We start from the raw sequence: 22929 nt of genomic DNA on the forward strand, positions 1-22929 counted from the left end.
CTTTCATTTATTTTTATTGCCACTTGTCAATCTCTTTCTTCATACTGTATGACTTCTTGTAGTAGACAACCTTGAGTGAATAAGTGAAAATTACAGATTCCTTCATGGTTCTGGGTTTCTGTATTGTGTAATATGCTTAAACATCTTTTTTATTTTCTCATATGTTTTAGAAAGAAGACACGGTTCAATGTGCAAACCTTCCCCCTCTCCGGCTTCTCCTTCCAACACACGAGCATCAATTGTACAGATGAAAACAAAATCCTGTATCAGCAGCCATAACCCTGTCAACAGTAACTCAAAGCCATTCAAAGCGCCCAAAGACAATCTAATTTCCTCCAACAACAAGCAACACACCGTGTTCTCTTCAAAAGTGTCAAGAGACAAACCATGGTATGTAACGGAAATTAAGATGAATGAGAACGATGGTTGCATTTATGAATTTTGGTGGAATCGGTATAAAGGTTCGGTGGGCAGGACAGGTTAGCACTGATGCTTTGCAGTGTCGGGATCTTGGGTTCAAATCCCACCAAGGACATCTGCAAGGAGTTTGTATGTTCTCCCCTTGTTTGTGTGGGTTTCCTCCGGGTTCTCTGGTTTCCTCCCACACTCCCAAGTTATATTGATGGCAGCCATCAAACATAAACAATGGCAATTTCCTACATGTATAGCACCTCATACTTTAGAGACATTAACATCACTGTCCCCATTGGGGCTCACAATCTAAATTCCTTATCGGTATGTTTTTGAAGTGTGGGGAAGCACAGCCTTCCACACAGACTGCACAGCTCTTCTGTCCTAAAAAAAAATATATCTGCTAATGGAGGAGCATTGTGACCAGACGTCTCCACCAGCCTCCTACAAGTGACAAATACTGCACATGGGAAAGCCGATTTTCAATTGGAGGGGGCCGATGGTCTGGTCAGGTCACATACTCCTCCATCAAGTGATATTTTAAGGACAGGAAATATTTGGAGTAAACAAGAAAGAAAAAGATATTTAAAAAATAATGTTCAAAAAAACCCCACATCTATCTATCAAAATACGAAATTATTTAAACACTACGTTAAATGCCGAATAAAATGCCAGAATTGCTATTGGTTTGGCCACTTCACTTCCATAAAATAATACAATAAAAGCAATCAAAATGTCGTATGTGCCCAAAATGCTATCAACAAAAAGTAGAGCTCGACACACAAAAACAAGCTCTCCTACAACTACATGGATGGAAGCCTAAAAAAGTTGTGTGTCCGAAAATAGTGACACTGACAAATTATTATTATTATTTTTTTTTTTTACAAAGTTAAAAAAAAATTAACCACTAAAATATACTATTTCTATATTCGTACTGGCCCAGAGAATTCTATTGCCATGCAATTTTAGCTCACCATTTCCCCCAACTTGGAATTTTTTCTATATTTTGAATGTCGATGAACTATACAACTCAAAAACAAAAGAGCAAGAACAGAAAGTCTACTAGTCCTTAAAGGTTTAAATTGGCATATGAACATGTTTATCGCATTTCACTTTTTTAATTTTCAATTGTGCAACAAAGATACCACAAGTCCTTGAAGATGCACTTTGGTGCTCAGTTACATTATTCTGTGGAAATAGTCATTGTGGGCACACCTGTTAACAGTTTGAGAAGCGATTCATTTATTTCATGAATATCTCTTATGCTGCCTACCCGGAATACATTTTGAAAGTCCAGATTATATTCTGTGTTTTCTCGAAAGAATTAGGCTAAATTCACACTGTTATTCGGAGTTCTGCTTTTCAAATAGTAAACCAATCAGACTCGTGTGCTCTGAACCCAGTGCAGAATGCACACATAATCTGTGCCAGAATCGGAAGTGATAACGTCCCGTTCTCTGGTCACCTGACCGCTGAGGCCTGTGATTGGTTGCAGCAGTCAGGTGACTGGAACAGAACATCATCGGATGTATCTGTGCACTGTTACAGTCATCCGACTCCCCTTTAACTCTGATAACGGTTGTTTAACCCTTAGATACCATAGTCCATAGCCACTGTGACATGTGAATCTGCTTAGTCATCCTTATTGTCATCTGTGACCTCCCCAAAAACACAATTGTGGGGTGCCGATAAGTTGTTATGGCAGTCTTCTATCTTTGTACTCCTATTAAGCCCTAATTATTAAGCCACAGTTATCCTTGTTTTGTAATCGCAATTAAACAAAGCAAAAACCTATATAAAGTTGGCACTGCTGCCGTAGAATACAATTACTATGTCTTTTTTTTCCTGTACAGTGATAGCCATAAAAACAAAATACGGTGCAATTGCCCTTTTTCAGTTCAAACCTTCAGAAAATGTTGTAAAGGGAATCTGTCATGTAAAATAATGCTATTAACCTTCAGATATGGGGTCAATCTGCAGGTTAATAGCGTTCTGACACCGTGTGACAGCGGCACTGAGAGCCCCGCTGCCAGTCATAGGGGTGGTGCCAGCTCAGTTTCAGTCACCGTTCTGTGTATAGTGAGCTTCGGCTGTAACTGCGTCCCCCGCACAGACTTGACCGCTGGCCCTAATGCCGTGCAGTGATGGACTAAACGTGGTCGGCCACAATGCATGTGTACGGTAAGGCCTACTGTCCAAGCATCCATCCACAGGTATTGGAGTACCCAGGATGTGCCAAGAAAACTTTCCACATGCCGTTTCCTCACCTTCTTTAGCCTGATCTGTTGACTCCTGATAGAAAGGATTCATTGATTAATGCTGCTTGCTTCTAAAAATCCAACCTTCCACGCAGAGCAGGGGCAACTGAAATCTGGATTTATCTGAACAGGCAATGCTTTCCACTGCCGAGTGATCCAACTTTGTGCTAATTTGCCCACTGGCATCTTGGCATTTTGTTTCTTTTGTGCAGTAATATCACTCAAACTGGATATCTGCTGTCTTCAAGAACAATAAATTGTATGTTGAGATATGTTTGTTGATGTACCAATGTTATATTTGGGTGCAACTTACTTGGCTGCACACTGCCTGTTTGTTCTAATGATTACCGGACTTGCATCCCTATTTGACCCCTTTCACCGGTTAGTTTACTATGTCCACAAGATCCCCTTTTGCTAGACATTTTTCCTTGATCACACCACTTTCCCTATACTCTCAACATTGTTACATGAGAAACCCCCACAAAAGGTTGGCAGCTTTTTAAATTCTGGCTCCAGTTAGTCCTACAGCAATGCCTCGTTGAAAGTCCTCACATTGCTTGATTTTCCTATTGTAATGTTGGTTCTCACTGAAAGCAATTCATGGGAAACATTCTCCCTTGATTTTATGCAGCAAACTAGAGTTAAGTGTCTCAGTTTCTATACAGGAAAGCTCTGTCTCTAAAAAAAAAGTGTCTATTTACTGTATGATGAGGAAACGCATAGTCTTCAAAACATTGGTTAATTCTGAGGCTTGTGAAGAAGTCAACCTAACCTGAACATTATTTCATTCTTCAGTAACAAAATGATGGAGAATTTGCATTGTCTCATTGCCTATCATAGACAGGGCTGGGAGCCTTTTTAGCATGACTGTTCATTCCAACTTAAACTCAATGTAAAAAAATATTTTAGAAGGGTTCTGAAAAAGGTCAACCTTTGTCAACCTTCTGTTGATTTGCAAGACTATTTAGACCTATATAATAAGAAATCAACTAATGGTGAACTGTGCATGGAATTTGAGTTTAGTTTCTTTATGGTTGGAGCTTTCCCCAGTTTTTTTTTTTGTCAAAATGGAATCTATTATGTTTTTCAATGTTGATCAATATTAAAAAGACTTTAATGTCAAAGTGACACACTATAAATAATGTCCACCTTTTACCTACTACAAAATTGAGTCTTTGGATAGGTTTTTTTTTTAGCTTTGCAAATATAGACTTTGCAATTTTCCCCATTCCTGCTTGCATGACTATTAAAGCTTTGTGAAGAAGCATGAAGACCACAGCTGAAGAACAATTTTCAAGTCCAGCCATGAATTCTTGTTTGTGTTGGGTCTCACCTAGGACATCGATGTTGTTTCAAACACTTTCTGTGCAGGTTTTGCTTTAATTGGGATTGTTGTCTTATCTTGCTGGATATTCTCTCTTGCAGTCCTGGTATGTACTGCAGCCGGATTTCCTCCAGGATTTACCTTTATTTTGCTCCATTTATTTTACCCTTTACCTTCCAGGGCCTGCTGTAGAAAAGCATCCCCAAAGCATGATAAAGTACACTGCCATGCTTTATGGTGCGTATGGTGTGGTTTGCAGTGTTTTGGCTTACACCAAGTGTAGCATGTTTTTTTTGTTGTTTTTTTTGTAAGCTTTCTCCATTTTAGTCTCTTTCGAGCATCAAACTTGAGATTATTGTCGTTTTTTTTAATTATTACTGTGGCTTTGTAATGCTAAATCTTTCATAAAATTCCAATGGATAAAATACTCAAGTAGTAGTTTCTTTGCCCTATTAGCAATGGCAGTTTGCAATGCCTTTACGGTTGTCTTGGGTCTCTTGCAAAACTAGAAACTTCCCCTTGCCCTATGCAAAATTAGAAACAGGGCTCACCATTCACTATGTGACATTCATAATGCTGATTATATGGCATACTGGACTTTGGCTGCCTCACACACCAGTGGTGAGTTACATCTGCACTCCTTATAGCTATGCCTCTAGTCTCCTTGTGACTTCTTTTAGTACTGCCCACATTGCACATAGACTGTAATCAGAGGACAGCCTATTCTTGGCTGATTTACTACTGTCCCATATTCTTGTTCACTTTTATAAAGATTGCCTTAACTACTTCCTGACTGTACATAAGACGATAAATGTTTGAGTGGTTCACGTTCTACTCTGCAGTGACATTTTAGAACGTCAATGCAGAGTAGAACAGCTGCACGTGATAGTTCAGCTGTTGAATCATGGAGCTGGCTGTCGGATACAGTCAAACTCCCCATAGAGAAGGCAGAGGTGGTTTATTACTGTCTTTGCCTTCCCGATTTTTGTATATACAACGCTAAACATGTGCTTTGTATACAGTAATGGAAAGCTCTATGGCGTTTACTCTTTTGGACTCGTGATTACTGGTTGTAGGGAGGAGGTAGGAACTACTGGGTTATAGGAGACCCTATCAGCTCTGCTATGCAGACAGAAGGCTGAATTTCCCCTGTAAGTGGGGGTAATATACCATCCTCAGTTGCAGGGGAAATCGAGTGAAAAAATGCAAAGGTTGAAATGCCTTACAAAGTTATTTTATACCTTATCGGGGCACAATATATGAAATATAAATATAAATGGGGGGGACAGCTTCTAATTCAAATTGCTGTTACTATCTTTGCCTCATTAGAAAAAAAAATGTGTCTCATATATAAAATTAGTTGATATGTAAAGGGCAACAAAATTGAAAATGTATTTCAGTGGTTCTTTGTGGTTATAAAAAAAATAAATAAATTGAAAACAGACACACATTTGCTATATGTTACCACCCTATATTGGCAAAAAAAATAAAAGACAATAAGAAAATAACATAAGTCCCAAGTAAGGAAAAAAAGATAAAAAAATTATATTAATATCGTGACAGAAAAAATTCTACTTCTCAAAAAAAATGAAAATGTGCCTATTCAGGAATCAGGAATGGGGTTAAATGACTTGGTCTTGAATTGGTTAAAGAGGACTTCTCACCAGTGTTATCATGTTAAACCGACCACATCATGGAATAGTGACTGCAGCGCTGAGTATAATGTAGTTTTTTGTTTTTTTAATTTTTCATCTCTGTTGCAGAGATGTTCGCTTTAATCTACAGTTTAGATTCTAATTTATGCTAAGACAAGTCGCGTTATCAGAGTTTTGTCTTTGGGGGTCTATACTTTTTCTCCTGCGTGACATTGATCAATCATAAGCAGGAAGCGTCATGCATGAGGATAAAAAAAAGAACACGCCTTCAGAGAAGGCTTTCTCAGTGTAAGGGCTAGCAATCGCTAATGGCATACGGATGGTTTCTCCCACTCATTGACTTGCATTGGTAAGTTTTGTCCATATATGCGGACACTTACAGCATGCTGCGATTTTTTTTTTTTTTTTCTCGGTCCGATCCGAGCTGAGAAAAAAATTGCAGATGAACACCTAATCATTGAAGAACATTAGTCAGAGTGCAATCTGATGTTTTTACTCGTGCGATTTATACGCAGATGAGTATGAGCCCTAAAACATGTAATGATACACAGCCCCACTCTCCTCATTATTCTCACTGCATCTACTGTGATTACAAGCTTGTGAGGGGTGCAAAGCTATGTGTCATCACAGACACCTCTGCTTACTTAGCTGCCTTCTCACAGCAGCCAGTGGGTGGGGGGATAGAGCAGAAATGACAGGGCTGTGGAGTCAGAAAGCCAAACCTCCGACTCCTCATTTTCCATGACACCAACTACGACTCCGACTCCCTCATACATGCCTTAGGTTTAAGTGATAAATTTACTGTAGCACAGATTCATCTCAGCTAAAAGTCTAGACCCTTAGATCAAGAATAGGACAGACATTTATAGGACATTTCATAACTTTCCCAAATCCTTATGAAAAAAATATTCCCCATAAACTGCATTGAACTATTGTACCCAATTTATTATATATTTTAGGAGTTGGAGTCGGTCCATTTTATACCAACTCCACCAAAATGGACACTGACTCCGACTCCACAGCCCTGGTAATTACACTCTTTTCTTCTCTTTTCCTCCCTCCTTCCGGCCCAATCTTTTCGACCTGTGGAGGAGAGCAGAGCTGTATATAATTGTAATGTCTCTCACATGTCCTTTTCTGAGCTTATATTAGGGCATTTTCTTTTTTTTTCTCAAGAGACATGAGAATTTTAAATATATAAACTATGTTATACTCAGCTCTGCAACCCCTATTGCATAATGTGATCATTTTAACATGCTCAAAATGGTGAAAGGTCGTCTTGAAATAGATTTAAATAAATATTCAGTGGATTAAATGCATTTCTTTTTGAACATTTTTTTTCATTAAATAATTGTATTATCTGCAGATATGAGGATCTGTCATCTTACATTTACTTTCTTGTTTTTTTGTTCTTGAGCACACAAACTGCTAAATTGCAGTTAAATTTGTGTAGAAAGCTAGTTTTCCCAGTGAATTATTTTGCCTACATTGAAAAGCTCCCTGATTTGTCTTCCTCCGGGTCACCTGCCTTATGATCTTTGCTGTGTATTTGTTTTGGAATTGTCTGGTTACATGCAAGCCAAATTTGTTAATAATGGGTTTGGCCCTTCCTACTGTACCTGATTACATTGCAGTACATGTGGCTGCACAGATCACACGTTACATATTGGGACTGCCAACTTTAGCTACTCAGCAACAGTGTATATTATCCTTCCACTGCCCTATGAATACAATGAAGCTATCATCTAAATTCAGTCTGAAGCCCAAAGTAGTATTACAGCAATCTGCAGCCAAACCTTCACGTGTAAATTCCTTAGGCTTCATTCTTTCTTTTGTGTCAGATCAGTATTTTCCAATCATTTTGGTTTTAACAAAAACAAAATTAGATCCGAAATGATAATAATAAAAAAAAAAAACAGGTTAATGGAAACATATTGTTGTCGTCTTTCTTGAATTGACATCTTGGCCAGATGAAGAATACTGATCAAATACTAAAGTGAGAATGAGGCCTTACCTTATACTCAATGAGAGAGCATATTAGCTAACTTTTCTACAGCTGTATACTTTTGATTGCAAAGTATATAACACCTGAACCTATTAGTTCCCTTAAAGAGAATCTGTCAGCATGTTTTTGCTGCCTCATCTGAGAGAAGCATGATGTAGGCAAATAGACCCTGAATCAAATGATGTATCACTTAGATTATTGGGTGCAGCCTTTCTGACCAGAGTTTTTAGATTTAGTATGAAGCAGAGCTGAGAAAGCAAACCACACCCACACCAGGCATCACTTAGATTCTTGGGTGCAGCCTTTCTGACCAGAGTTTTTAGATTTATTATGAAGCGAAGCTGAGGAAGCTAACCACATCCACACTAGGCTCTCTGTATATACAATGTCCATAGGACAGTGAGGGGCTTATCACAGGATGGGGTGCAGTTGGACCAGGGGGACCTACTGTGTGGCATGATAAGTTCCTGGTGCTAGAACAATCATTGTAAGTAAACAAAACCACAAGCTTGATAAGAGAGGCATTGCTGAAATCTGTGATTTAACCCCTACAGCATGCTGTCTTCAGGTTACACAGCAAAAACCTGCTGACAGATTCCTTTTAATACTGTGTGCAGATTTTCAAGTTCTCGATTTACATCTTGGAAACAGTCTGATGTGTAGATTCTCAAGCATTGGAGTTTGTGTGATATATATTTAGGAAATGCAGATGTATTGCCACTTTGTGAAGGAAATCTTCAAGAATCCCTGTAAGAACATATTCTCATCGAAAATGATCATGGTATACAAAAGGCATAATTCACCTAGTGAATTATGACATGTATTCCAATTTTCTGGTATACATATAAGACAATATGCATATTCTGCATATCCCTTTAGTGGGAATTTTCTTGTTGCTCCACAGTGTTTGTGTCTTGTGTTTGCCAGTTCACTCTGTGGTTTTGCATCTTGAGGTTGTGGGAGCACCTGCCTTTGGAGTACATGTAGCTGACTGTTAGGAGCCTCAACCGTCTTTTTCAGTTCTAAACTTCCTACTACGCCACAAGTTTAATGTCCTGATGACTCTACTTGGTAACATATTCTAATGCTGCCGGTGTGTAGAAGACAACCCCACTCCCCATTGTTCCAATAAGTGTTTAATTTTCTTAATATAAAAAAACTTGGATGTTTCTAGATACCGGAACTATCAGACGTGAATCAGATCGGACCTGTGTGTTACGTAAGCGATTTTGTTTTCCAGCGGTCCTGTTCCTGTAGTGAGCCTCGAGAAAATCCCAAATCTTGTGAAAGCAGATGGTGCCAATGTTAAAATGAATTCAGCTACAAACTCCTCTTCAGCAGCGTCTTCAGCATCCTCCCTATCAAAACAGTCTGTGGTACCGAAGCCTGTACCCCCTTCACCAGAAAAGATCCTCAATGGTAAAGGAATATCATCTGTAGATAAAAAGCATCAGAATGGCACCAAAAACAGTAACAAGCCTTACAAAAGAATTTGTGGTGAGTGAAGCCCAGATATATCAGATAGTCTTCTTCCAATATCTGTGATTTATGTATGATGTACCTTCTAACTGGAGCAGTAAAGACCAGACTTCAGATAACTACATGTATATAATGTGATGTGGATAAAAAAGCATTAACATGAAGATAGGACTTTTATTTTGAGGTCTATAGGGTACGATAACCTAGTGAACGTTATTGGAAGTTGTCATTTACAGGACTCTTCTATTTTGACTGGTGCAATAAGGAGTATAATATGACTAATAAGTTTCCCGTAATAATAATTGAATGTATCACAAATTGAGACCCTAACAACATTGTCTTGTGATTTGTAAATCAAGGGAAGGCTAATGGTCCATTAAAGTGTTGGGTACTCGGGAACTGTCTGATAAATTCTGGGAGCTGAAGCAAAGCCTACACTTCAAGATGTCATTTCCCATCACTTTTTTCTGTTTGGCTGCCACTCCGATTTCTTTTGCGTATATGTTGTTTTATGTGCTATGAATTCTTACACATAATCACGCAATTTAATGGAGCCAGTCTGTATGGAGCAAAACCATGTGCTTTTCTGTGAAGACCCCCCAAAAAAGTATATTTAACGTTTCTATTTTCTCACTGATTTCTTTCCGCATTTTTTGGGTGCATCTGAATTGGGTTGCAAAAATCTGTTTCATGTGCACTGAAAGCAAATCTTGTCTATGGATTTCGGGGCAGAATCTACTCTGAAATCCACGTTAAATCTTCAAAGTGTGAACATACCTTTTACTATTTACCTGTCCAGCTGTGAAGGACTATAAAATCTTTACAAAAGAAAATCTTATCAGGCGAGAGACTTTCATTTTAAATGCATCTTAATATTAATTAATACGGCATAATATTATCTATTTTATCCATATTACATATACAAGAGGCATTGATTGGAAAAGTATGTTAGGTGAGTGGTAACCATCATTATGACTATACAAAATTTTTATTATTGTGCAGTCCAAATAAATGGCATGGATAAGTGACTTGAAGAAGTTACATACAGTGGGGAAAAAAAGTATTTAGTCAGCCACCAATTGTGCAAGTTCTCCCACTTAAAAAGATGAGAGAGGCCTGTAATTGACATCATAGGTAGACCTCAACTATGAGAGACAAAATGAGAAAACAAATCCTGAAAATCACATTGTCTGATTTAGAAAGAATTTTTTTTCACATTTTGGTGGAAAATTAAGTATTTGGTCAATTACAAAAGTTCATCTCAATGCTTTGTTATGTATCCTTTGTTGGCAATGACAGAGGTCAAACATTTTCTGTAAGTCTTCACAAGGTTGGAACACACTATTGCTGGTATGTTGGCCCATTCCTCCATGCAGATCTCTTCTAGAGCAGTGATGTTTTGGGGCTGTCACTGGGCAACACAGACTTTCAACTCCCTCCAAAGGTTTTCTATAAGGTTTAGATCTGGAGACTGGCTAGGCCACTCCAGTACCTTGAAATGCTTCTTACGAAGCCAGTCCTTCGTTGCCCTGGAGGTGTGCTTGGGATCATTGTCATGCTGAAAGACCCAGCCACGTTTCCTCTTCAATGCCCTTGCTGATGGAAGGAGGTTTGCACTCAAAATCTCACGATACATGGCCCCGTTCCATTCTTTCATGTACACAGATCAGTCGTCCTGGTTCCTTGGCAGAGAAACAGCCCAAAAGCATGATGTTGCCACCCCCATGCTTCACAGTAGGTATGGTGTTCTTTGGATGCAACTCGGCATTCTTTCTCCTCCAAACACGACGAGTTGTGTTTCTACCAAACAGTTCTACTTTGGTTTCATCTGACCATATGACAGTCTCCCAATACTCTCTGGATCTTCCAAATGCTCTCTAGCAAACTTCAGACAGCACTGCAGGATCTGAGTCCCTGGTGGCGTAGTGTGTTACTGATGGTAGCCTGTGTAACGTTGGTCCCAGCTCTCTGCAGGTCATTCACTAGGTCCCACCGTGTGGTTCTGGGAGGTTTGTTCACCGTTTTTTAGATCATTCTGACCGCACGGGGTGAGATCTTGTGTGGAGCCCCAAATCGAGGGAGATTATCAGTGGTCTTGTATGTCTTCCATTTTCTAATTATTGCTCCCACAGTTGATTTCTTCACACCAAGCTGCTTGCCTATTGCAGATTCAGTCTTCCCAGGCTGATGCAGGGCTACAATTTTGTTTCTGGTGTCCTTCGACAGCTCTTTGCTCTTCACCATAGTGGAGTTTGGAGTGTGACTGCTTGAGGTTGCGGACAGGTGTCTTTTATATGATAACAAGTTCAAACAGGTGCCAGTACTACAGGCAATGAGTGGAGGACAGAGGAGCCTCTTAAAGAAGAAGTTACAGGTCTATGAGAGCCAGAAATCTTACTTGTTTGTAATTGACCAAATACTTATTTTCCACCAAAATTTTTAAAAAATTTCTTTCCAAATCAGACAATGTGATTTTCCGGATTTGTTTTCTCATTTTGTCTCTCATAATTGAGGTCTACCTATGATGTCAATTACAGGCCTCTCTCATCTTTTTAAGTGGGAGAACTTGCACAACTGGTGGCTGCCTAAATACTTTTTTGCCCCACTGTGGGTTGCCTGAGGAGGGAAATTTATCATACACGGTATACCAGTTTCCTGGGATTAAAAGTTGCAAATTCTTGTTCAGCCACATTCGTGAAAAAATGTATTGCATTCGAGGTGTGGGCAACATCAGTGCAGCACATTTACTTTTATTTAAGCCTGAAAATTGAAATCACTTATATCTGAAATGTATTCCAGCTTTCGGACATTCATTATCTGGAACATGGGCCGCTCAGTGATCCACCTCCTAATAAATTTAGCACATTTTACTCCATTGGATTTTTTTGGCTTTTTTTTTTTTTTTAACCCGCAAAAGAAATGACAATCTTGATAAAGTCCTATGATTAACTATTACATTTCTCTGTTAGATATATTAAAAAAAATCATAATAATTCAAGAACATTTTTTATGCTCCCGTATGTAGATATTGAGGTTGCAGACTTATTTTTGTGCTCCATGGGGTTGTTTTAGATTCTCTCACAGAATATGTTCAATGTTGTTTGGAGAAGACCTCTCTAGCGCCCCTGGGCAAGAGCGGAGAATACTCTGCCGTGCACAAGTTGGATTGAGCCATTGAGCATGTGCGACTACCAGCATTAAACACGTTAGGTTTTTGCTCTGAGCAAGTGGATTCCAGGGGGTGTCATACCTAGTATGTAACAGCAATATCTAGAACCAGAAGCATTAAAAAATAGAAAAAATAATTGTAATTGAAAAATTGGTGTGTTTTTTGTGATCTAATAGAAAAATGTAATATATACTTGTGGATCGCTGCTTTCTGTTTTTCATCACATTTGGATCAGCAATGTAAACATATAATTTTGACTTTTTTCAAGCGGAGAGAGAATTTGACCCAAATAAGCACTGTGGAGTCCTGGATCCCGAGACAAAGAAGCCGTGCACAAGATCCCTCACATGCAAGGTACATTTTCTATTAGTATACGCAAACCCTGTGTTTTTAGATTTACGTTTTAGACCACGTCCATATTCTCATAATACAAAATACATTGGACCCGGTGATTAAATGGACCTTTTTAACATTTCTGTGGAATGCAAATATGGACTAAACTGAGGGGACTGTGGTGTAATTTTCCTCAAGCACTTGTTTTACTTTGTCAAAATGTAGGCCAGGTCAGGAGATGTGTTGCTAAGACAATTTATTTTAATGATCAGTTGATTGAAGCATTGTAACTGGATCTACTAGACACTTAAATGGTGCTGGTGAGCGCTTCAGCCATCTTGTTTAAGCTTATGCTATATGCATAGAATCAGTAAGGGGGATCAATCGGGCAGCTTATGGACACACCTCATGTATAGGTGTCATATGTTAGCTATTTAGCATACAAAGCGCACCTATAAATTGTGTCTGTTAACTGGGGGTAGGAGCTGATTTGGGTGCCATTTAGCCTAGAGCATGTATTAGATTCTCTGTTCACAGGTACTCTTTAAAGTGGTCGTTTCATAAAGAAGAACCCTTTCTTCAAAAACTGGGTCCTTCAATCCATAGTGATACCCACTACAGAGTAGGAATGTGCACATTTTGAGACATTTCTGCTGCAAATCCTGAAGTGTTGGCAGGAAAATCGCACCATAAATAATGCACGTTCTTGCCACAGTTTTACCCCATTCATTAGATCAGGTGAACACACTCAAAAAATTGACATGCTGCAGATTAGAAGCTGCTTCAAATCTGCAAAGAGAAATAAGCAACACGATTTCAGGAATCTCACATTCCAGGTACTAGTAAATCCTTTAGTTTTTGTGATAAAACTATGCAGAAAGAGCGCAACAAAATGCAGCAAACACTTAACGAGTGCAACGTGTGCCCTTTATGCTGCATTTTTTTATACAAATGAAAATCTGCTTTTTACAGTACCAGCAAAAGCTGAGGTTTCAGAAATCTCATGCACACACTTTTTTCTCCTGACTGCATATGAGAACTGCAGCACGTCAATTCTCTCACTGTTTTAGCAGCATGTTTTCACCAATAGAAAGCAATGAGAGCGTGCAAAAACGCTGCAAAAGATGCAACAAACTTTCTTGCGGCATTTTCGTGACATTTTGGAAGTGTTCTTGGCGAATTAAACTAATTTTATTAAATATGTACTGTAGACAAACCACAAATGTAATCTGTTCCCAAAAAAATCCTGCACAAAAAACGCGTAGAAAACACAGGAAGAGAGCAGGTTTTGGCTGCAAAAAAAACTCGGCAAAAACGCTACATGTCAACAAAGCCTAAGTATTTACTGCATTTCTATTCGTTTTTTCCACACAGTTTTGTCACAAAACTGAAGCATTTGCCAGTACCAGCAAATTGAATGAAATCCCTGAAGTCTCCTATAAACGCTGCTTATTTTTTCCTTGCAGATTTAAATTTGTGTCTAATCTGCAGCATGTCAATTTTTCAGAGGTTTTCACCCATTCGAATGCATGGTAAAAAGGCATACTTTTATGTTGCATTTTTACTGCCAAGAGACAGGTAGTTTTTTGGTGTGGAAATGTCTGCAGCAAATACTTAACGTTTGCACATACCCTTAAACAAGCATTGTTTTTATTCACAGGCTTTTACACAATTATTTACTTGATTGGCTTATAGGTAGTGTTGAGCATTCCGATACTGAAATATCGGGTATCGACCGATATTCGCGGTATCTGAGTTCCGATACTGAGTTCTGATACTTTTAGAATATCGAATACCGGAATCGGAAGTTCCCATAATGCCTGCGCTCTGCTGTGTCTCTGAAGGATGACAAGCTGGATGGCAGCGCTCAGCTTACTGTACTTGTCATTTAGTGTTAAAGGATTTATTTAAAAAAATAGTGTTTTCATGCACCGTCTCTTTAAAAAAGCCGGCTGGCAATTCAGCAGCGGTATACACCGGTACCCGACAATTTACAACCGAAAGAATAGAGCATCACACATAGATTAGATAGATAGAAACATGTCAGTCACATATATAATAAGTACAGTGACAGTGTTGCTTACTGTACTTGTCATTTAGTGTAAAGGATTTATTAAAAAAAAAATTGGCGTGGGGTTCCCCGTAATTTTAGGCTCTAGCGGAAGTTAAGCAGACAGCTGGGGCAGATGTTTGAAGCCTGGGAAGGGGGTAATACCCACGGAGCTTCCCAGGCTACTAATACCAGCCCCCAGCTGAATACCTAGCCTTTACTAGCTATTAAAATGGGGGACCCCCTCAAAAAAATGACGTGGGGTCCCCCCTATTTTAATAGCTAGCAAAGGCTAGGCAGACAGCTGGGGGCTGATATTAATAGCCCAGGAAGGGTGCCATGAATATTGGCCCCCTCCCAGGCTAGAAACACCAGCCGTCAGCCGCCCCAGAAATGGCGCATCCATAGGATGTGCCAATTCTGGCACTTAGCCTCGCTCTTCCCACTGCCCTGTAGCGGTGGCAGTGGGGTAATAGGGCTGGGGTTGATGTCAGCTTATGCCAGCTGACATCAAGTCCAGGTTAGTAATGGAGAGGCGTCTATAAGACACACCCATTACTAACCCCATAGTCAAAGTTACAAAAAAACACAAACACCCAGAATAAAGTCCTTTAATTGAAATAAACACACAATTCTTTAATGTTCTAAATTAAACCATACTTACCATCACGCCCATTCCAGCTGAAGCCAACGATCTCCTGCAATAAAAGTAAAATAATAAAGCAACCTCATCCTTACCTTTCCATGGTTCCCAGGACAGCTTCAGCTCTGCTACATTCACATGACAGGCTGGATCGCTGCAGAAAGCTGCCATCCAGCTTGCCATGCCGCAGAGACTGAGAAGCGCAGGCATGCTTGCGCTCCTCAGTGTCTGGCTGTGACAGCATAAAGATGAGCCGAGGTCATGTCCAATGAACTCGGCTCACATCATGCACGTCACTGACAGCGTGGGCAAATTCTCCTGCACTCAGCGCTTCATCGTGAGAATTCTCCCACGCTGTCAGTGACGTGCATGAGGTGAGCTGAGTTCATTGGACATGAACTCACCTCATGCACGTCACTGACAGCGTGGGAAAATTCTCCTGCACTCAGCGCTTCAGCGTGAGAATTTTCCCACGCTGTCAGTGACGTGCATCAGGTGAGTTCATGTCCAATGAACTCAGCTCACCTCATGCTCGTCACTGACAGCGTGGGAGAATTCTCACGCTGAAGCGCTGAGTGCAGGAGAATTTTCCCACGCTGTCAGTGACGTGTATGAGGTGAGCCGAGTTCATTGGACATGACCTCGGCTCATCTTTATGCCGTCACAGCCAGACACTGAGGAGCGCAAGCATGCCTGCGCTTCTCAGTGTGTGCGGCATGGCAAGCTGGTTGGCAGCGTTCTGCTGCGATCCAGCCTGTCATGTGAATGTAGCAGAGCTGGAGCCGTCGTGGGAACCATGGAAAGGTAAGGATGATGTTGCTTTATTATTTTACTTTTATTGCAGGAGATCGTTGGCTTCAGCTGGAATGGGCGTGATGGTAAGTATGGTTTAATTTAGAACAATAAAGCATTGTGTCTATATTTCAATTAAATGACTTTATTGTGGGTGTTTGTGTTTTTTTTTAACTTTGACTATGGGGTTAGTAATGGGGGTGTCTTATAGACGCCTCTCCATTACTAACCTGGGCTTGATGTCCGCTGGCATTATAAGCTGACATCAACCCCAGCCCTATTACCCCACTGCCACCGCCACAGGGCAGTGGGAAGAGCGAGGCTAAGTGCCAGAATTGGCGCATCCTATGGATGCCCCATTTCTGGGGCGGCTGACGGCTGGTGTTTCTAGCCTGGGAGGGGGCCAATATTTATGGCACCCTTCCTGGGCTATTAATATCAGCCCCCAGCTGTCTGCCTAGCCTTTGCTAGCTATTAAAATAGGGGGGACCCCACGTCATTTTTTTGGGGGGTCCCCCATTTTAATAGCTAGTAAAGGCTAGGTATTCAGCTGGGGGCTGATATTAGTAGCCTGGGAAGCTCTGTGGGTATTACCCCCTTCCCAGGCTTCAAACATCTGCCCCAGCCGTCTGCTTAACCTCCGCTAGAGCCTAAAATTACGGGGAACCGCACGCCAATTTATTTTTTAATAAATCCTTTATTTTAACACTAAATGACAAGTACAGTAATCAACACTATCACTGTACTTCATATGTGACTGACCTGTTTCTATCTATCTAATCTATGTGTGATTCTCTATTCTTTCTATTCTAAATTGTCGGGTACCGCAGCTGAATTGCCGGCCACCTTTTTTAAAGAGACGGTGCATGAAAACACTATTATTTTTTTAATAAATCCTTTACACTAAATGACAAGTACAGTAAGCAACACTGTCACTGTACTTCATATATATGTGACTGACATGTTTCTATCTATCTAATCAATGTGTGATGTTCTATTCTTTCTGTTCTAAATTGTCGGGTACCGGTGTATGCCGCTGCTGAATTGCCGGCTTTTCGCGTAATACATTCTACATTATCCTTAGTTGTTTTCCTTCATGTAGAATTAACCTACAAGGAAAGAAAGGGTTTATTTTTATTCCGATATTTGTGTCCCATTGACTTGCATTGGTTTCCGGTATCGGAATCGGCGATATCCGGTACTTTTTGGGTATCGGTCCGATCCAATCCGATCCGATATTTCCTGATATCGGAAGGTATCGCTCAACACTACTTATAGGATATCTATGCTGATATCAGGAGTAGCTGATAGTCGGTTGCAACCATTCTGTAGTGTAAGGCTGTGTGCCTGTAAGGCAATTCTGCTGCAGAAACGCTTAAAAAACGTTTGGTAGAAGGTCTGCAATGTTCCCCAATGATAATCCGCATGTGCTGTGCACATGCTGCTGAAATTTCCGATGCGGAAAAATCTGCAGCACTACCAATTATTTTGCGGAATCGTGGCGTTTTCGCCGCCATTGACTTGCTTTGGAACGCATGGATTACGCATCACTGGATCTGTACATGAGGAATCCAAGCGTTTCAATGTGCGGATGGTACCCGGGTCTGAAGAAGAGGAGATTCTCCTCCGAACCCGGGTACCATAGAACCTGTAAAAAAAAAAGAATAAAATAAAAAATATACATTATACTCACCTTCTGATGGCCCCCGGTGTCCTTGTCTCGGCTTGCCGGCAACTCGCGATGGACTTAAGGACCTGCGGTGACGTAATTTAGTCATGTGACGGGTCACGCGACCTCTGACATCGGCAGGTCCTTTAATCTACCGCAAGCTGCCAGCAAGCCAAGACAAGGACATTGGGTCCATCAGAAGGTAAGTATAATATTTATTTTTTATTTTTTGACATTCTCTCGGGTCACAGTATATAAATCCATGCCGGTTGCATGGATTTATATAGTGTGACCAAGTTGTCAAGCACTTTTCAAGTGATGCTGAAATCGCTTGGAAAGCGCTTGTCAACCCGTATGTGGAAATGCATGTGAAGAACGCTTCACATCCGCTTGTCCCTGGCAGGAAAACGCATGTACAATCCACATGCGTTTTCTCTGCCAGGGAGATGCAGAAACGCTCAGGAAAAATCTTCAGCATTTCTGCATCGTGGGCACATAGCCTAAATGTTTTTGTGAGTAGTGACTTTCTAAATGTGGCTAGCACAATATCTATATGTATTTCTCTTTGCTTATTAGACACACACACTTAACCACAGACGAGCAGTTCCAGGTCGTAAGAAGCCATTTGACATTCTCCTAGCTGAACATAAAGCTCGATCAAGGGATAAAGAAGTTATAAAAGACAAAGATCAACAACAGAATGCACGAGACTCACATCAAAACCAGCCTGCACCAGTGCAAGAACAGTCATCGGGGTCTTCTGCCAGCTGTGCTCCGGAACCCAAAGTGGCATCCCCTGCAAAAGCTAGACCGCCCAATTCTGTCCTACCTAGGTGAGCTAAAGTGATTAGTGTTACATTATAACTTTGCAAATACTTTAATTTCACCCTCAACATCTGTACATTGTTACCATTATGTTTTCTTGGACTATTTTCACGCCCGAAAATGTTTTTTAAAGGGAATTTGTCTTCAGGTTTTATGATATGTAATCTGAAAGCAGCATGTTGTAGGGGCTGAGACCCTGATTCTAGTGATTTGTTACTTACTAGACTGTATTTTGTTTCCATAAAATCAGTGTTTTATCAGCAGGATATTACCACTACAGGCCTAGATGTCTCGTGACTCTTAAGGCAGTGACACATGGCCCTATGACTCGTGCGATGATCGCATCACACTGGACGGACTGGCGGGCACCTCTGCTGACCTGAGCATGACAGCATGATGGATTTCTATGCAGTTATCAGGCTCAGGTCAGGAGAGGTGCCGGCCAGTATGAGGTTTACCATGCGATCCTCGGACGTGAAATAAGGCAGTTTGTCCCTGCCTTAAGTCAAGTGCTCTGTGTAGCCCCGCCCTTGATTAGCAGCTTTCTGTGAATGTACGGTATACTCAGAAAACTGACAATTAGTGGGGTAGGCAGGGTTTTACTGGGCTCAGCATTCTGAGCTCTGCTAGATCTGCAGCACAGAAAACTCTGTATCAAAATGACAGCATGCAAACCAGCAAGTGACACATGGCTGGAATCAGGGTCTCTTCCCCTACATAATGCTGCTTTCCAAAAACCTGGTGACAGATTCCCTTAAACTATTGAGTATCTTCACTTTCTAACATCTCTTTGGAATGATCATTTTTGAGATTTTTATTTTGAGAATTGTATATCTAAATCTATGTTGTGGATAACTACAGCTAATTTTTAATATAATTTTCATTATTTTAGGCCATCTTCTGCAAATAGCATAAACAGCTCAAGTTCATCAAACCACAGTGCTTTTGTGCCAGAGCCCACTGCAAATCCTGCGGCAGGGGATCTAGCTAGTCGGCTTTCGAGTGATGAAGGGGAAATTGAAGGTGTCGAAGAGACAGAGAAATTAGACTGTTATTACTCTGGACATCATCCTAAACCTCTTGCGGTATGTAGTCTATATTCATATGCAGAATTAACCCCATCTCAGGGCTAGAGATGTGTTACTACTGATACAAATGTAATTATTTTTAAAGGGAACATGTAATGTAAAAAATGCTATTAACCTGCAGATATGTGGTTAAAAGAAACCTGTCACCTGTTTTTTTGCTTATTAACCCTGCCCATCACCTTTAATATCATAAGAATGGGGTTCCTCAACATCTTTATATACTCAGACATGCCCCTGCATACCTCAAAAAAAGTGTTTTATGACATCTCTGCGTCATCCAAGTAATGGCCGATGTCTCTTGCCTGCGCAGTGGAATCGGAGATCTGGACGGGCGCCTCAGTGTGACCTACTGAACAGCCAGTGATTCCACTGCGCAGGCCCGAGACTTCAGGTACTAGGTGGATGACGGAGAGACGTCATCCACTTACATGCTGTTAGAAGAAGCGACGTTTGAAAGGACCGGGGCGGCGCTGATCAAAATGTGGAGACACCCATCTGACCGGACCGTGCAATTTACATACAGCGCGGGACAAGTATAAAACACTTTTTCTGAGGTACATGCAGGGGCACGTCTGAGAATATAAAGGGGTTGCAGGAACCTTATTCTTATGATCTTAAAGGTGATGGGAATAGTTTATAAGCGAAAAAAACTGGTGACAGTTTCCCTTTAATCTATAGGTTTATAGTGTTCTGAAGCTGTGCATTCGCCGCACTGAAGGCCCGGCTGCCGGGAGGAAAGTAACTGTATTCTTCCCGGCAGCTTCAGGCTTTCAGTCATAGAGAGGCGGCTGGCAGAGCTTTAGTCACCACTCTGTACATAATGACAGCAGTAACCATGCTCTGGCACTGATTGACAGCCGGTTCAACAGTGCATCAGTGCTGAGCTGGCTGTCAGTCAGTGACGTGGCATGGTTGAAGCCTCTGTTCACTGTGTACTGAGTGGTGACTGAAGCAGCGCCCCTATGACTGAAAGCCAGAGACTGCCGGAATGAATAAAGTACCATACATTTCCTTTCAGCAGCCTTCAATGCAACCGCCGCATGGCTTTATAACGTGATTAACCTGCAGATTGATCACATATGTCAAGGTTGATAGTGCTTTGGAACATGACTGTTTCCCTTTAAGTGTCAATTTCTGAATAACTCCAAAATATCCACCATAGTTTAAAAAGTGGGGGAGGCTTCTGATACGTCTAGCTGTTTTCCTCCTTTGCCCCTCCACTGTTTTCAAAAAAGTCTATACAGTTAGCATTGGATAGCATAGCAGGTCATATGGATACTTCCTAGGACCTTTTTTTATTCATCGTTTGGATTGTGTCATGGGACAAAACAAGGGTATAGGAACAGATTGATGCTGTCATTTGCAGATCCATATGTAATTTACCAGTCCTTCGTTTAGGGCTGACACCAATAATGTCATGTAAAAATCTGAGCCTATTACTGCACCTGTTGACTGTCAATGAAAGTTGTTTGTCCCTGTGTTAGGAAAATTAGTTTGTAGGCTTCACCGGAGCATGAAAGATTGACATGAAAGTCAGTTACATGTAAAAACGAAAGATGTACTTGATCTTGTTTTATATTTAATAAATCATATATTTGCAGTCTGTTTAACTATGCTGAAAGTAGAAAATCATGCATGTACTTAGGAAGGGGCACAGTCCTTTATTTTCTGTTAAAAGTTCACTTGGCACAATCCAACTTCAAACCAAACCCTTGAAAATGGTTATTCAGAAATCTCTCTCCTAATCTTTTGCTGTAAGAACCTAATATCATATATGGCGTTTACCTTAGTGGGCTTCGCATGTAACATCTTTAGACAGTTATACACATCTGTGACATTGTTTATCTTTTACATTAGTTTTGCTCATTTGGAAGCCGTTTGATGGGAAGAGGGTACTATGTGTTTGATCGACGGTGGGATCGGTTTCGATTTGCATTAAATTCTATGGTGGAGAAACACTTGAATTCACAAATGTGGAAGTAAGTTTTAAGATCTTGTGTATTGTGATAAGTTTCCAATGAAATTATTAATAGAAATAATTAGCGTAAGTATCATCAATATACACTGCTAAAAAAAATTAAAGGGAACATATAGGCACTGTGCAGCTTCATTGGCATTCACCAGATAACATCAGAATGGGTAGATTGCCATTGGGGCCCTGTTCTATTCACAGATGAACAGGTTGATACTGATCACATGTGACAAACGGGAAAGAGTCTGGGGATACCATGATGAATTTAATGGTTCCTGCAATATCATCCAGCATGACCAGTATGGTGATAGGTCAGTAGTAAACTGGTGAACATATCCTTGGAGGGTCACACAAACCCCTCCACATGATAACTGCTGTCAGGGTATGGTTAGTTAGGTACTGGGAGGGAATTCTCAGAGCCATTTACAGACATTTAACAGTGGGCATTGGGATTCCTCTTGATGAAGGACAACGCTCAGCCTCATGTGGCCGGAGTGTGGTAGGTATTTTCTGGATGATGGAGGCATAGATGCAATTTACTGCCTCTCATGCTCCCCAGACCTGAATACAGTTGAGATGCCACAGGACAACATATGTGGTTTTGTTGGGAGCATGCCCAAGCACGTGGGGGCCAGAAACACAACGGAGTCACATTATGAGTTGCCTTGATGAAATTTCACACAGATTGGGTCAACCTGTGATTTCAGTTTGTTTTTTAGGGTGATTTAGAATTAAGCTCTCAATTGGTTGATGATTTTGGTTTTCAATGGCCAATAATATGACATTTTATTTCCAAACAGTTTATATCATTAAAGATTTTCAGCTTGAATATTTTGCTTATCAAGATATGATGTGTGATATAAAGGGAACTTGTCATGTCCTATAACGTTATTACCCTGCAGATATAGCATTAATTTTTAATTGGCAGGTTAATAGCGTTATGAAGTTGCCCAGCTGCAGTAATAAAGTTTATTTTCTCATGAAGGCCGACTGCTTTCAGTTGTGCAGGCATTCACAGAGCAATTATAGTCACCTCTCACAGCACTGAGAGCGGTGCAGCAGCTGTACGTACGGCCCAGTACTGACAGCCAGCTCTGTACTGATGCTTTGCACAGCTTGCTGTTAGTCAGTACCAGGGTGCGGCTACCGATGTTGCTCTCACTGATGTGAGTGGTAACTAATTGCTTCGGGCACATTTGCATGACTGAAAGCCAATAGTTTCAGTCATGCAAATTTTCACACGGGTGCCGCACTTT

The 22929-nt window shown here is 40.7% G+C and overlaps 1 protein-coding gene across 3 annotated transcripts in view; it reads left to right on the forward strand.

The window, feature by feature from the left end:
* Positions 1-22929, forward strand: part of ATXN7L1 (ataxin 7 like 1) — a 137355-nt gene that overhangs the window by 99230 nt on the left and 15196 nt on the right. For all 3 annotated transcript variants that reach the window (XM_073652228.1, XM_073652229.1, XM_073652230.1), the window contains 6 exons: positions 171-390; positions 8894-9150; positions 12570-12655; positions 18365-18621; positions 19506-19698; positions 21559-21680. In XM_073652228.1, the coding sequence (XP_073508329.1) occupies positions 171-390; positions 8894-9150; positions 12570-12655; positions 18365-18621; positions 19506-19698; positions 21559-21680 (1135 nt within the window). The remainder of the gene's footprint in view (positions 1-170; positions 391-8893; positions 9151-12569; positions 12656-18364; positions 18622-19505; positions 19699-21558; positions 21681-22929) is intronic.

Source organism: Phyllobates terribilis, unplaced genomic scaffold (genome assembly GCF_046119375.1).
Source record: "Phyllobates terribilis strain yellow unplaced genomic scaffold, ASM4611937v1 Scaffold_11__3_contigs__length_659146591, whole genome shotgun sequence".
Classification (NCBI taxonomy): Eukaryota; Metazoa; Chordata; class Amphibia; order Anura; family Dendrobatidae; genus Phyllobates; species Phyllobates terribilis.